At 42.5% G+C, this 16,680-nt stretch overlaps 1 protein-coding gene across 2 annotated transcripts in view; it reads left to right on the top strand.

Moving 5' to 3' along the window:
- Ppfibp2 (PPFIA binding protein 2) overlaps positions 1 to 16,680 on the top strand; it is a 154,053-nt gene that overhangs the window by 40,381 nt on the left and 96,992 nt on the right. For both annotated transcript variants that reach the window (XM_026781536.1, XM_026781537.1), the window contains exon 2: positions 1,142 to 1,241. In XM_026781536.1, the coding sequence (XP_026637337.1) occupies positions 1,178 to 1,241 (64 nt within the window). In that variant the 5' untranslated portion in view covers positions 1,142 to 1,177. The remainder of the gene's footprint in view (positions 1 to 1,141; positions 1,242 to 16,680) is intronic.

The following is a 16,680-nucleotide window of genomic DNA, read 5'->3' as shown; positions in this document are numbered from 1 at the left end:
GGTGGGTGAGATGGGAGTGAGGGGAGGAAGTTATCTTTGTGACCCTTCTAGATGGGCACACAGGTCACTTGGAAGAAGGAAAGTGACAGTTGGAGTATTTTGGCCAGGATCACACATCCAGGAAAGGACTGTGATAAGGGATACACGTGGCTCTAAGACAGTAGGGTCTCCCCCAGCGATTGTTAAAGCTTCTGGGGCCTTGACTGTCATCATGGAGATGTGTAACATCTGTGTCTTGCAGGGGACTCTGGGTAAGCTGGTAGCTTTTTATAACAAAACGTGAATGCTCAAGATTCATGTTGGAAGACTGTTCTTCCCAGGAGAAAGAGTGCATGGAGATACTGGAAACTAACACCCTCTGCTCAGATCTCCCCCGCCCCCATGTTCACCATGTAATTACTATTTGTGTGTGCCACAGCATGTGTATGTAGACCAGAAGACAGCTCCTGTCACTCTCCTCTCCTTCCACCTCTACACAGGTCCTGGGGATGAAACTAAGGTTGTTAGGCTTACACAGCAAGCACTTCCCCTGTTAAACTATCTTGCTGGCTCTGGCCTAGATTAAAAAAAAATTTATTTTTATTTTATGTGTATGAGTATTTTGCTTGCTTGTATGCAGAGGCCAGAAGAAGGCATCAGATCCTCTGGAATGGGTGTTACAGATAATTGTGAGCTGCCATGTGGGTGTTGGGAATCAAACCCAGGTTCTGTGGGAGATCTGCCAGGAATCTTAACTGTTGAGATATATTTCTGGCCCCTGGCCTGGATTCTCAATGAAGGTGTGTTGTACGTGAAATAAATACAGTATTCCACACTTAGGCATTTGTAGAAAAAGTAGCTTTCTCATTCATTGTAATTGCACTTAGCCCCAAAACAAACAAACAAAACTTTTAAAGTTGCTGGCTATGTTTATTACCATTGTTTTGGTCATGGTGTCGTGAGGTTTTTGTATATGCCCAAACACAACAGACAGAATACGTTAAATATATGCAGTTCTTTGTTTATCAATGATACCTCAGGCAAGCTACTGTTTTAAACATTGAAAAAATGTATGCGGATGGATCTAAAGCACTTTCGTGGTCTTGCACATATATTGCATGACTTCTGTAATTTCTCCTTTGTTCTGTATTTGAATTTTCAGTAGCAGCAGGAGGAAACTAAGTGGACAAAAGGAGCCATGACTTCTGATGCTAGTCATGCACTGGAAGCTGCCCTGGAGCAGATGGATGGGATCATTGCAGGTAAGTCCCTAGGACTGATGTACCATCCCCCATATCTCAGATCCTAGTTCATGCCCCTCTCTCTCTCTAATGGAACTCTCTTCTACTGGTAGGATAGTTTAGGAGTCTGTGTTGGCCTTTGTGGGTACACTAGTGCCTATGCAGCACTCTGTTCCAGTTTTGATCCTGGCTGTGAGGCAGTTTGGGTGCAGTGAGATTGGTTCTGTTGTAAAATTTTTAGAGCACATCATGGCTTATTACTGTGGAACTGAAGCTTGAAATTGAGCTGACTTTGTTCCCTAATCAGCATCTGTTCATTTTCCTAGCTGTCATTCAGTGTGTTGAGACAGCAGGCAGTTTTGATTCACACCATGATTATGGCATTCTTTCTCTCCTAGCATTTTTAAATTCACCGTAAGTTTCGGTTTTTAGTATTAGTCAGCAGGGGCTTTCTTTAGAAAGGCTACAGTATAATTATGGGTACTCGGGGAAGTCTGCTATTGGTCTGTTCTGGCTGATTGATTCTTTGACAGGAGTAATGAGGAAGTCGTACTCATTGTAACAAGCCTGTTATCACAGACCTTACCAGAAGGTCCCAGGTTTTCTTTCTGTCCTATTGGCCACACTTCATTGCCCCTATTTGCAGAGTATGCTGCCTCAGGCTTCAGGCCTGTGCTCCCCACTGTGCAGTCCCTGGCTGGAGGAGATGGAGAAAAGAGGCACATGGCTGAACAGGGCTCGACTGCAGGAAGCGCTCAGGACATCCGATACTGCCCCTTTCCTGTTGTTTGCTTCTCCCCATTGCAGAAATACATCTGAGTCACAGAGGCTTCTTGGAGTTGGAGCCCAGGGTGAGGGTGGCTGTTGTATCCTACAGCTTCCTCGTGTTACAGGCTCCACTGTAACTGAACCGAGCTGTCATCTGGCGGGCTCTCAATTTCTCCATGAACAGAGGTGTCCTTGAGAGGCTATGACCAGTGTCCTGCTTTTCCAAGTCTCGGGATGTCTTGTTCTAAGTTAGGGTTTGTGATAACTTACTGAGAAGATACCATCAAGAGGTGGATTTCCTAGCAGTGCACTTAAGGAGCCTCATCTAGCAGTTCTTGCTTGTACTGAGATAAAAGCCCCAGGGTTATCTGTGACTGACAGCTCAGTACATTTGATCCCCTGGCAGGATTCATGGGTGGTTGTAAGGGGTGGGTGAGAGATGGTTACTATTTCCAAACTGTATTGCCTTTGTTTCTTTATCAAAGACTATTGACCACAATTATGGAGGTCTATTTTTGAGGCTTCTGTTTGGTTCTTTACTAATGTCTGCAGTGTATTGATTACTGTAGCTCTACAGTAAGCCTCAGAGTCGGCTTTTATTGTGTTAGTATTACAACTTTGTTAGTTACCATTGTGTTGGCCAGCCTGAGTCTTGAGCCAGTGTTTCTTCCCTTACCCATCTCTCTCCTTCAGAATCAATTTATCCAAACACAGAGGAGAACTTGTTGAATCATCACATGGCTTTGGGGCTAGGGAAGCAGCTGAATAGCAGAGTACTTGTCTGGCCTGTACAAGGTCCTGGATTCAATCCCTACCTCTGCTCAAAACAGCAAGAACTGATGTCTTGACAGTAGTGACTGTTTGAGGGATGAAGAAGCTGCTTCCTACCGAAAGTAATCTTGTGTGGGGTAAACATGAGGACCAAAGTCCAATCCCAATCCCCAGAACCATATAAAATAGCCCGATGTGTTGGTCCTGGCTTATGAGTTTCAGCATTGAGGAACAGAGCTAGGAGGACCCTGGGGCCTCACTAGCCAGTCACTCTAGCCTAATAGGTTAGCTGCAAGCCAAGTCGAGGTCCTGTTTCAAAACATCACGTAGACAGCATTGGAGGACACATGCACACTTAAAAAAGAAATATGAACAGGTCATAAGGGAATCCTCCTGTATTAGATAAAGCCAGGTGAGGCCTTTTGATCAGGGGACATTTTATTAGAAATCTGAGGAGATCTGTAAGCAGCTTTCCAAGAAAGGACACAGAAAACCTCATGGGCTGGGGAGAGTCAGTATATATGTCAGGGGAAGGAAAGGGGACACAGCCTCAGATGCAGAAGAGACATATCATATTATGGAATGGCTGGTGTTGGGGGAACTTCAGAGATTATCCTGAAGGCGTGGGAGAGAATCAGAGATTTATGGGAAGAGTGACTTCAGCTCCATTTTCAGGCTTACTTGGATGCTCTTTGGGTGAGACAATCTGTAAGGAGGCAAAAAGAAAAGCAGAGACCTGTCAGGGCTATATGTCAATCTTAGAGACTCTAGGCAAGTCCATGGTTGTATGTGCCTAATGTATATAACAGAAACCATACGACCTGGGTGGCAAAACAGGGCTTCCATAGTGAGAAGCAGGCTCTGACCTTTGAGGAACTGACTCAACATGGTAAAGATGTTCTGCCCCTCTTTTAATTTATCAGAAGCTTACATTTTAGGCAGATATGATGGCGTACACCTGTAATTCCAGCATTTGAGGCAGGAGGATCACTCCAAGTTTCAGGCCAGTCTGGGCTACATAGTAAGTCTCTGTCTCGGCAAATAGCATTTATTTTATAGTACTTACTATGTGACAAGAACTGGTGTAAGCAGTGTATGTGGGTAATATCCCACCTCAGGAGGAGCTGTTCTTAGTCACATTATATATAAGGAAACTGATGCTCCTATCTTCACGAAGACAATTTGTAGACCTAGGATCAAAACCAAGTAGTCTGTATAGTTATTGCTCCCTATGCTCCTGCCCAGAAAAATCTTAGGTTTTTCTTCCTACAAAATTCTCACAACTGTTCCAGATGGAAACCCTGAAAGTCTGTCCAGATACACCCTTCCGAGGTGGAGGGCTATGGAATAGGATAAAGAAAGAGGGCTCTCTGTTCTGAAAAGAGAAGAAACGAGTTTCTCCTGTTTTTTCCCAGGTTATACTGTACTAAGTCATACCCTTTCCCCTCCACCCACCCCAGATTCTTCCCTGCAGATCCTGAAACCACGCAAGGCCTTGAATCTAGTAATAAAGTCAACAACAGGACTGTTCCAGATGTGCTGTGTGGGAAATCAGGAAGCAGGAGGAAGCAAGCACTATGTACGGAGCCATCTCTCCTGCCTTATTTATGCCTTTATAGCTCATTTATATTGCTCTTTTTATTGTACCTGAATGCCAGTTTCAGGAGGACAAAGGCTGTACCACAGCATCTCTCCATTAGTCTGTAACACACAGTAGCTGTTTGGTAAACAGCTGTATACTCATATTTTATTTGTTTTTGTGACTAATTTATCCTTTCATTGGTTAGGAGGTATATACTGGTTTCTGCATGTCTTCTCTCTGGCATCATTCTGAATGTCCCTTTCATTTTCTTGACTTGAACCTCTGGATGAGTTTATTTTTCAAGACTATCACTCACTATTTTTGAAGACTCTGTAGTCACTAAATCCTGAGAGCAGTTTCTTGGTTGTAATTAGCTGACACCAGCATGTGACACGATCGGCATTGAGTGTTTTACTGTCTGGAGGGCATGTACCTCTGTGACATTTTCGTGAGGGGGACGCTAATTATTGAAATGTGTACTCAAGATTTGTAAATACCATCCACATCGTTAAGAAGGTTGGAACTTTTTGGGCCGAAGAGCTTAGAACATGTGTAATTACTAATATGGAGCTAAGCTTCTGTGTTGTAAGGAGGAGCGGCGGGCTATCTCCCGCCGCCTGGCTAGCTTAACCCCTGAAATAACCACATGGAAATTGTATTAATTAAATCACTGCCTGGCCATTAGCTCTAGCCTCTTATTAGCTAATTCTTACATCTTGATTCAACCCATTTCTAATAATCTGTATGTCACCACGTGATTGTGGCTTACCTGCAAGAGTCTGACCTACGTCCGTCTTGGGCAGGAGAAGCATGGCATCTGCCACACTACTTTCTTCCTCCTAGCATCCAGTTCTCTCTTCCATGCCTATCTAAATTCTGCCCTATCAAAAGGCCAAGGCAGCTTCTTTATTCAACCAATGAAATCAGCACAAATATAGAAGGGCCTCCTACACCACTTTTGAGCTTTGAATTTCACTTCAGCCAGTTCCTTCCTCTGTGGTGTCCTTGACAATTGTTTAACCCTTCTGCAGCTCAGTTGCTGTGTAAATGGAATAGTGGTATCAGTGTTATCTATCTCTTTGTGAGGATTAAATTAATAATGATCAGGTACTTAGTGCCTGGTACTTGGTCAGCACTTGGCTGATCTGCAGTTATCACTGCTTTATTGATGTTAGTATTAATGTTACTTTCACCATCAAAAGATCCAGTGCTGTTCAGTTAATAGGGATAATACTGGCAATTATCATTGTCATACATGATGAAGAGTGTAGGACTGCCCTACTGGACAAGTTTGTCCTGATGGCAAGAAGGCCTGGCCCCACAGAGCCTCGGCGATGGTGTTCATCTCAGAGTGATCAGTGGCAGTGGGGGGGGGTTGCAAGATAAAAATTGCTTTTGTAAATGCAAAAAGAACTGCATATAAGCAAAATGCAGAACTATTAACCTTCTAAGCTTGAGTTCTTGAAATCTGCATGGGTATGCTGTAGGTATGAAGATATTAAAATCCTGGATGTTCATGAACGTGAGAGGAGGCGACTGTCAAGACCCTTGGAGCGGTGTCAATAATAATTTGTTTCTAATACAAAGACCATTGTTGCAGCTTGCAGTCGGATGTTAAGCTCCCATCTAATCTTCCTTCTCATTAGTCCCCATGACTCCCTCTGCAGATAACACCATAATTGAATTGTGCTGCTGGCAGTGGAAATGCAGCCATGTGCTGTCTAATTACATCCCTGTGGATGGCACGAAGCAGCCGACATGGGTGCTAAGTTACAACAGGGCTTTACTGTGTAGACACGCAGGTTCACTGACTCTTCTGTCAGCCCCTTTTGGCATAGGGCCAGAGCCCCATGATCAGGACACAGAGGGCCACTTATTCTTCATTGATTTGGCAGAAGGTCACTCATGTGGTTATCTCTGAGCTGTGCTTATTGATAAGGGACAAAGACTGTTTTAGGACAGCTAAGTAGGTGGTTACCCATCTTCTGGGCCTTCTGCCAGCCCTGATTAGTGTCTGGCTTTGGATGAAGGAATAAAACAAAGATTTCATGGGGGTGGAAAAGTTCAGGTCAAGGCTGAGATAGTTCTTTGGCCCTCGAGTATCAGCCGTGGGGGTCGTGGCTGAGGCTGTGGCTGTCGTCCCGGGACTCATTAGCTGGTCTTGTCTGCTCCTCGGAGGTACATCAGCATAGCCAATCATCAGTAACAGCACACTACCCCTACTGCCTGTTTTCCAGATTTATGTTGAGAACCCTGTAATAGCATATATCTAAGGCTAGTATGCAGGAAGCTGAGGCAGGAGGATTGTGAGTTTGAGGCCACAGGGAGATACTGTCTCTAAGTAAAATAAATATATACATACATGCATACATACCTCCAAAGTTTTAAAAATCATTTTTGTGTGTGTTTGTGTGCATGTGTGCACATGGCATGCTTGCATTTGGAGATGAGAAGACAGCTGTGGAAGGCGGTTCTCTCTTTCCACAGTATGGGTTCTGAGTATTGAACTCCACTCTTTAGTTTTGGTGGCAAGCACCTTTACCTATTTTTGTTACACCATCCCACCTCCTTTTTAAGGGAGAGGTGGAGTGGTTAGAGGTGCTTAGGACTGAATTGTCAGCGGTTGCCTTGGTGTAAAGATGTCAGATCACTCATTGTGGCATCTGCTTTTTGGCAGCCAGCAGTGTAGTTTTCCCAGCTGGCAGAGCCCACTTTCCACTCTGCAGTGTCTCACATTCTGTTGCTGAGAGAGTTTGGGTAAGTCAGGGATTGTTCTTTAAACATTGCTGTGGTTGGAGGTATAGGATAGACCTGCCTGGCGCTTTGGGCCTATTGTTTCCTTTTGGAAGTGTGGTTGTAGTAGTTTGTTGTTGTTATTGCTGGTTATGGATGCTTAAGTTAAGTTTCTTAACTTTTAGCAATGTAGAGTTTTCTAGGAGTATGTCCATTTGACCAAAGTCTTAACTTTTGCTAGCAGATAATGGTCATTATATTTTGTCCATCACATTTGCTTTTATCTGTGTTTGTGTGCATAGGCATGTAGGCATGCATGCTGGTACAGATGCGCATGCGTGTACAAGTGTATGTACATGTGTCCGTGAAAGTGTAGGTCAGAGGTTAATCTTGGGTCTTTTTGTGTGTATTTGGGTATGTTGTATGAGTGTATACATATGTATGTGGGTTCACATTTATATAGAGAACAGAGTATGACATCATTGTCTTCTGTTGCTCTCCAGGTTAATTTGTGAGGCACTAAGCCTGGAGCTCCAGTTGACTGGACTAGCAGGGTAGCAACCTTATAGGTTCCAAATCCTGGGATTGTAGGAGTGACCACCGTGCCTGGCTCTTTATGTGTGTACTGAGCATCCAAACTCAGGTCCTCATTCTTGCATGACCAGCATTTTACCAGCTGTGCCACATCCTTAGCCTCCACCTTGCTTTTTGAGATGGCAAGAGTCAGGGGCCAGCAAGCCCCAGGGATTCTCCTATCTCTGACTCCCTGTGTTGTGAACACACGTGCATGCTTCCACACATGGCTTTTATTTGTGTGGAGGCTCGGATTCAGGTCCTCATGCTTGGGCAGCAAGTGCTTTACTGACTGAGCGGTATTTCTAGGCTCTGTTTTTATTCTAGATACCATCTGTGCATTTATATTTGGATCAGTCTTGCCAGAGGTAATCTTTTTGTTACTACTCTGAATTAGCTACTTTTGGTTTTATTAATCAGTTGCCATATAATGTCTGTGCTTGGTTGTGTATGTTATTCTGTGAATAGTTACGTATGCACATAGTTATATCTCTGCACTATGTGCTATGTTTTTCTATCAATTTTTTGATAGCTATTCATTTTCGTACTTTCTTAGATGTATCTTCTCTTTCAGAATCTCACTTTCAAACAGAAACAATCATATGTATTTTAAGTTGATTTCTCCCTTGCATTTGGTTGCAGTGGCTTGCAGCACTTCCTCAGTGAAGTTTACAGATGCTCTCAGGTGGATGGCCTACTCTCCACTGCCACCAGTCCACTGCCACTGGTCACTAACGTTCCATGTGCACTCATGGGCACACATGTTTTTTTTTTAGTTGTTTTCCAGTTACATTAGCTTGTGAGTATGGTTATCTGCATTTTCTCTGTTCTTGGTGATTATTTTTTGTCTTCTGGACCTCAGCAATGCTTGAGAACTCCTAGATGGTGGGATTTTTAGTTATCTGTTTCTGTGTGGTGCTAGGGATTAAAGCCAGGGTGTCATGCATGCTGGGCAAGCACTCTGCAACTGAGCATTGCCTCAGCCCTTAGATGAGGGGCTTTGGCCTCTTAAGTTATTGATATTTTGCCTAAGAACTGAATTATTTGTGTGTTCTTATTCTGGTTCCAAACCCAAGTTTTAAGACTGGTTTTAAAATTGATTGGCTGAGGTTATAAATAACCTTGTGCATCCTGGCTTTATACAGAGGTCTTCCGCTTATTCTCATTCTCGCTCAGCCCACAACATGTGTCCACTTCTCTCAAGTGGGCCACTAAGGCTTGTTCCTGAGGATGCTGAAATGATGGCTCAGCAGTATTCACTGCCCTCACAGTGGACCTGACTTTAGTTCCCATCACCCATGGCACACTAACAGCGTCCTAGGGATCTCCTGCCCCCTTCTGGCCTCTGAAGGCACTGCATTTGCATGCATAAAGCCTAACCCGGAGAAATGTACCTATGTACATATAAAAATTACAAATAAAAATCGTAAAACAAAATAGCTCAGGCTATAGCCCACGGAGGATTTGGCAGTGACTTATAGGACAGACACTGACCTAGTTGCTTTTACCACAGAGGTTCTGAGCTCCAAAGGCTCCCGTCAGTGCCACTGCTTTGAGAGGGGTGTGTGTGTGTGCATGTGCCTTTGTATCTATGTTTGTTTTTCTCTTGTAGCTTGCTTTGTATGTCTGCCCAATGTCCGTCAGAGTTCTGTGGCATTCTTTACTCATGGTCCCTTTCTCTTCCTTTAGACCAACGGATGGCTAATCACAATTCTCCAAGCATCTCCTTGTTTCCCTCAATTGCACCTGTAAAGTCTGGGTCCGTGTGACGTGACACATTGATTGGAGCCAGGAACTAGGATGTAGACACAGGCTTGGGTGGGGTGAACTGTTCATATGAAAACGTTAGCTCTGCTGAATTACAGACTTGAGAAGCTGGCTTGATCCGAGGCTATGATTAGGGTCGTAAACAGACCACACTCCATCTCAAAAACACAGCAAATAAACTTGGTCTCAGGCTGCAGACGTCACTCTGCAGAGGGTCTCAGAAAGATTTCCTCAGGGAAGGAGCCAGCATTCAGGAGATGGGTAACTGTGGAGAGAAATACTAAATTCCCTTAACTCTTTATTCAGAGAACTATTCTTTGTGTGTGTTTGGGGTGGGGGGATCGACTGAAAGAAGGAAGCGGAGAGACCATCCATGTGGCAGTAGGGAAATCTTTCTTACTCTCCTGTGGAAGCATGTAAACAGGAAGTACGTTTTAGTTCGTTTTATTCTACTATAGCAGAACATTTGAGACTGGGCAGTTTATAATGTAAAGAAATGTCTCACCATTCTAAACACAAGCAGAAAATTCCAGTATCAAGTATGTAACATCTGATAAGGGCTGGTGTCATCCCGTGGTAGAAGACAGAAGAACATAGCCTGAGAGAGAAAAGAAATGGGGGCAGAGCTCCCGCTTTTATTAGAGACCTACCCCCAACATAGCTGACCCATTTCCGTGAAAGTCATCAATCCATTCTTGAAGGCGGAGCCCTCCCACATTTGATTGCCTCTTTCTGGTTCTCCCTTCCTTCCCTTTATCATTTCATGTTCTCTTTCCTTTGCTTTTCCTTTTTTCATTTTCTTTCTCTTCTCCCTTTTTTTTTTCCTTTAAGGTTCCCTTCCTCTCTGTTACCCCTTCCCCTTTCTTCTTTTTTTCCTTCCTCTTTACCTTTTTTTGGAGACAAGGCCTCAGTTTCCCAGGCTAATCTCCAGTTTATGATTCTCTTGCCGCAGCTTCCTAAGTATTGGATTCCAGGTGTGTGACACCACATCTGGCTTCTAGTTAGCTCCCCAGGATCCCACATTTCAGTGTTAAAGTGTTAGGATTAGGTTTACATGTTTGTTTATTTTGTAGATAGTAACACCTGTAGCCCAGGTTGGCCTTGAACTCTCAGTATAGCTAAGGACCCTTTTACCTCCACACCTGGAGTCCTGGGATTACAAGCATGTGCTACCAGAATTAGTGCTGGGGATCAAATCTAGGGCTTGGTAGCACTTGACCACCTGAGCCATATGCAGTCCTAGGATGAGCTTTGGGGAAACCTTCAAACCATATGAACTCTCTGTGAGTTCTTGGTTTTCTGCTGGGACCTCCCTTATGGCTTAGTATATATGGTCCCTTTTGGGAAAGTGTTCTGTATGTGTGTAATTTAATAAAATGTTCTCCAGTGAGGGGAGACATTGGTCTTCACACACTTTTTCAAACTCTGGTCTGTCATCAATTTATGCCTGGTTGTGCCTGCTTGGTTATCGTTTCCCAAGAGAGATGGGCTTGATTCTCATCTTTGTACATTATGTGATTTGTTTTTCATCATTTTTACATAGGATTTATGTATCTGAGCTTACCAAGTGAGATGGCCTGTAATTTTCTTTGGTAGTAATCACGATGTCTGAGGTACATAGTTCTGGACTGTGTGAGGAGGCACAGGTCACCATTTTCCCTAAAACCTGTCGGGGTACTCTGTCCTTACAAAGTGAGTTTCCTCTTTTCTATACTAAACAGTCCGTTAGGCTGTTCTGAAATGTGTGGTAGAATTAACTGTGAAAGCATTTGGCTTAATCTTTTCTCTCAAGACTAGGATAGTAATACAGTTTCTTTATAGGATTATTGATATTTTTTGGTTTGCTATAGGATTTTTGGTTTGTTACAGAGTTAATGATAATTTTTTTTATTGTGGCTGTTTTTAGAAGTTGGATCGAAGTACCTGTTCTGATGTATGGTACACACAGTTATACCCCCTACACCCAAAAATGCATGTGTTTACATATATACATGTGTGAAAATACCATAGCATCCATTACTGTATAAAGGTAATATATACTAAAAAATTTCATCATTAAACACTATTAACAAAATTCTATAATTCATTTTGTCTTATCCAACAGGTAGTTGAACATTAAACTAAATAAATTAAATAAAATTACTATATCTATATTAAGTTTGGGCTTTGGTTCTTAAAATAAAAGTACCCAGATAGCCTCTCTAGTTATTAGAAACCAACATTGGTTGTGTATTAGATAGAGCAATAAGGCAACTAAAAGAGATCAAGGGGATACAAATTGGAAGGGAAGAAGTCAAGGTATTGCTGTTTGCAGATGATATGATAGTATACATAAGTGGCTCTTAAAATTCTACCATGGAACTCCTATAACTGATAAACACCACTAGCAAAGTAGTTGGATACCAAAAAACAAACAAAAAACCCCAAAACTAAAACAAACAAACAAACAAACAAATCAGTAGCCCTCCTATATACAAATGATAAGTGGACTGAGAAAGAAATTAGGAAAGCAACACTCTTCACCATAGTGAAAAATAATATAAAATATCTTGGGGTAACTAACCAAGCAAATGAAAGACCTGTATGGCAAGAACTTCAAGTCTTGGAAAAGAGAAACTGAATAAGAAGGCAGAAGACGGAAAGATCTCCTATTCTCATGGATTGGCAGGATTAACAAAGTAATAGGGGTTGTTTCACCAATAGCAATCTACAGGTTCAATGCAAGTCCCATCAAAATTCCAACACAGTTGTTTACAAACCTTGAAAGAACAATATTCAACTTGATATGGAAAAATGAACAAAACCCCAGGATAGCTAAAACAATCCCCTGCAGTACTTCAGAGGCATCACCATTTCTGATTCCAAGCTGTACTACAGAGCAATAGTAATATAAAAACCATGTGGTATTAGAAAAAAAATAGAAACATTGATCAGTAGAACCAAATAAAAGACTCAGACATAAATCCACATACCTATGAACATGTGATTTTTGATAAAGAAGCCAGAAATATACAATGGAAAAAAGAAAGCATCTTCCACAAATGGTGCTAGTCTAACTGGCTGCCACAAATGTTGAAGAATGCAAATAGATACCTGATAGAAGAGAAAGTGGTAAGTAGCATTGAAAGCATTGGCACAGACTTCTTGTACAGGATACCAGCAGTGTAGACACTAAGATCAAAAATTAATAAATGGGACCTCATGAAACTTAAAAGCTTCTTTAAGGCAAAGGACGCAGTCAAAAGGACAAAATGGCAGCCTACAGAATGGGTAAAGTTCTTCACCAACCTCATTTGTGACACAAAACTGGTTTCCAAAATATGTAAAGAACTCACAAAACTAGACATCAACAAACCAAATAATCGAATTAAAAATGGGGTACACATCTAAACAGAGAATTCTCAACAGAGGAATCTCAAATGACTGAGAAGCACGTAAGGAAATGATCAACATTCCTAGCTATCAGGAAATGCAAATCAAAATGACTCTGAGATTCCATCTTACAGCTGTCAGAATGGCTAAGATCAAAACCACAAGTGACAGCTCATGCTGGTAAGAATGTGGAGCAAGGGAGGACACTCCTCCATTGTGCAAACTTGTACAGGCTTTTTGGAAATCAATACCAGTTTCTCTGAAAGTTGGGAATTGACTTACCTCAAGATCCAGCTATTCCATTCCTGAGCATATACCCAAAAGATACTTTACCATACAACTATGTTCATAGCAGTTTTATTTGTAATAGGCAGAAACTGGAAACAATATGTCCATCAACCAAAGAATGAATGAAGAAAATGTGGTCCATTTACACAATGGAGTATTACTCAGCTGTTATAAACAATATCATCATGAAATTTGCAGGCAAATGGATAGAACTAGAAGAGATAATCCTGAGTGAAGCCTCCCAAACCCAGAAAGATAAACAGTATGTACTCACTTATAGGTGAGTATTAGTCATAAAGTAAACTATAACCATGCTAAATCAACAGATCAAGGAGCAATGAGAACTCGAAGGGGGACATACTAATCCCTTACTGTGTAGAGGAATAGAATAGGCATTACAAGTGGATGGAAGAGAAGGGTCTGGATGGGGGGGGGATTGAAAACAGGAGAAATCCGGTGTGGGAGGATAGGAGGAGAGAGTTGTACTGGGAAAGATAACTGGAGTCAGGGGCATCTCCCATGAGCTAGAACCCTAGTGCAATGGAAACTCCCAGGAATCTATGAGGATGACCCTAGTTAAGACTCTTAGCAGTGAGGGGGAGAGGGGATACAGAGCCTGAAACAGCCATCCCCTGTAACCAAACAAAATTTCCAGTGAAGGGACTGGGACTCCAGCCTGGCCTCAAGCCTCTACCCTACAATTTGTCTTGCTTCAAGGTATGCTGTTGTAAAGGTGGTGCAGAAATTATGGGAGTGGCCAACGAGTGATTGGTCCAGCTTGATACCCACACCATGAGAGCAAACCCACTCCTGACACTGCCCTGAGGACCAGGACCCAGAGTCCGGATAGCTCCGTGACCTAGGATAATACCTAACATGAGCAAAAGCAATGAAATTATTCCTAATGATATTCTGCTATACTCATAGGTCTTTGTCAACAGAGAGGCTTCACCTAGAAACTGATGGAAATAGATACAGAGACCCAGAGTCAAATATTAGGTAGATTTGGGGAATCCTGCAGAAGATGGGTAGGAAGGATTGTAGGAACCAAAGGGGCCAAGGACACCTTGACAACTAACAGAAACAACTAACCTGGGCTCATAGTAGCTCACAGAGGCTGAACCACTAACCAGAGAGCCTACATGGGACTCACCTAACCCCTCTGCACATATGTTACAGTTGTGTAGCTGGGTCTTCTTGTGGGACTCCTAACAGTGGGCACAGGGGCTGTCTCTGACTCTGTTACCTGCTTTCAGGACTCTTTCCTCCTACTGAGTTGCCTGTCCAGCCTCAGTAGGAGAGAAAGAGCTTAGTCTGGTTGGCTGATGTGCATGGGAGACCTGACTTTTTCTAAAGAGAATGGAGAACGGGTGGACGGGTGGAGGGAGGGGAAACTGATTGGGCTGGAAAAAATTAATTAATAGAAGTAGAATATTTAACATAACACTTTTATGACATTAAAAAATTCTATACTTCTTTGTTGTCTTATCCTCAACAAGTATTTGAACATTAAATTTAATAAAATTACTTTATCCAAATTAAGTTTTGGTTTTCTTTCTTAGAGTAAGAATTCTAAGGTAGCCTCTATAGTCATCAGAAACAAGCATTGGTTGAGTGACCTTTCTAATGCAAGAGTTTCTACTTTGGCTTTATTTCAGAATGCTGGTTACCTTTTCATTATCCTAGATCACATCTGAGATCAATTCAGTTCTCTCAAGTGGGACCTATGGCAAAACTCCCCCTAAGAATTCTGTAAGCCTCAAAGTTACAACCTTTGTGCTGACTTACATTTCCTAAACAGTACATTGTTGTTTAAGATAATGGAATACTGTGCTCCCAGAGAGAGGAATTGTTTTTAGCACTTGAATATAAGTTGAATCACCTTTTTCTGAGGAATAATTTAGGAGGAAATCCCTTGCCATATACAGGCATATTCAGTGTTAATCTCTTGCCTTATTCTCTTGACCTCAGGATTAAGACACACATTCTCTTATTTGCTGTAGTGTAATTTTGTGTAGGAGCTGATCATCTGCAGGGACAATGTGTGTCATGGGGAGGTGAGCCCTCTGGGAGACTGTGCCTTTGGCAGTGTTTAGCAACACTCTGACCATCATGTGTGCTGCGTACTGGCTTCTGCTTGGAGATTCTTAGGAAAGAATGCCTAGTAGGCATTTGTTCTGCACTTGTGGTATGCAGAGACCTCTAGTTTGCATTTCTCACAGTTTGTGGGTACGTGTGGCTCTACAGACATGCCTGGGGCTCCACATTTCTCTGCCATGGGTGAATTTTCTCAGAGCCCCTGAATGAAACAGATAGTATGTATGGCTACTGCCCCTACAGACATTCACTCAGCTTAACTTTTCCCCTCACAAGGCCCCCAGCCCCAATCCCAGCTCCTTCCTCTGTCTGGGTCTTTGCTAAGAGCTGCTCTAGAGTCAGTTTGAACTTGTTTCACCTTCCAGTGGTTTTTTTTTTTTTTCCCTCAGTCCCCAAGAATGGCTCCGAGTTGGGGAGCTGTTTCAGCTTTTCTGTCTCTGTTCGTTGTGGGTGAGGGGGACTCCTGGTGGTTTGTATCTGCCCACTTGCCGGGAGAGTCCCTTAGGCTTTTCATGCTTCCAGCAGATCATGTGACCCAGCCACAGGTCTCTGAGATTGCTTGAAAATATATCAGTTCTTCATTTGTACAATTCCCGAGTGAAAAAAAAAAAGGTCATCAGGGTTCAGGGAGAGAATGTGTCTGTATCCACTCACATCAAACCTGTTTAAAGAAGGGCTGGAGGGCTGAGGAGATGGCTTAGTGTGCAAATGCATGGTGGGTAATTATGAAGACTTGAGGTCCAATCTCCAGCACCTGTGTAAAAGCCAGGTGTGATGCATGCACCTGTAACTGCAGTGCTGGATAGGGGGTGGGGGTGGGTAGCTGGATGCCAGAGCTCACTGGCCAGTCAGGTTGAAGTGGTGAGCGCAGAAGGTGATGTGAAGAGCAATAGATGAACATACGTTGTATGTCGACATATGAGCACACCTGCATTTGTGTATACATACACTACCCCCCCCCCAATCTCTTGTGCTGGCATTGCATAATATCCAATATGGATTTAGCATGTTTAAACCTGTCTAAATGCCAGGTAGCAATCTCTCACCTCTGAAAGTCATTGCCAACATTTAAAAAACATTCTATCTTTGTATATATGTTTAAACATCCATACATAGTAATTATAGTTTCTTTAGAATTTTTTTATTATCTCTTATGTGTTATCATGTTTTGCCTGTATGTACCTCTGTGTACCGTATGCATGCTGTGCCCATGGAGGTCAGGAGAGGGAATTAGATTCCCAGGACTGGAGTTATAGATGGTTGTGGGTGGGTTGAGTGTTGGGGATTGAACCAGGTCCACTGGGAGAGCAGCCAGTACTTTTAATACTGAGCCATCTCTTCACCCATTTAATTATATATTTTATAAATTTGTATATGGCCTCATACTTCTGGTTCTTTGGACAGTCATTTCATATATATATATATATGTATATGTATATATGTCTATGTGAATTATGCTTTTGAATATTCTGGAATTAAACACTACCTAGTTGATGAATTAGCACACTA

Source organism: Microtus ochrogaster, chromosome 8 (genome assembly GCF_000317375.1).
Source record: "Microtus ochrogaster isolate Prairie Vole_2 chromosome 8, MicOch1.0, whole genome shotgun sequence".
NCBI lineage: Eukaryota > Metazoa > Chordata > Mammalia > Rodentia > Cricetidae > Microtus > Microtus ochrogaster.
The sequence above is the reverse complement of the archived record's forward strand: the minus strand, read 5'-3'. Positions and strand labels throughout refer to the sequence as shown.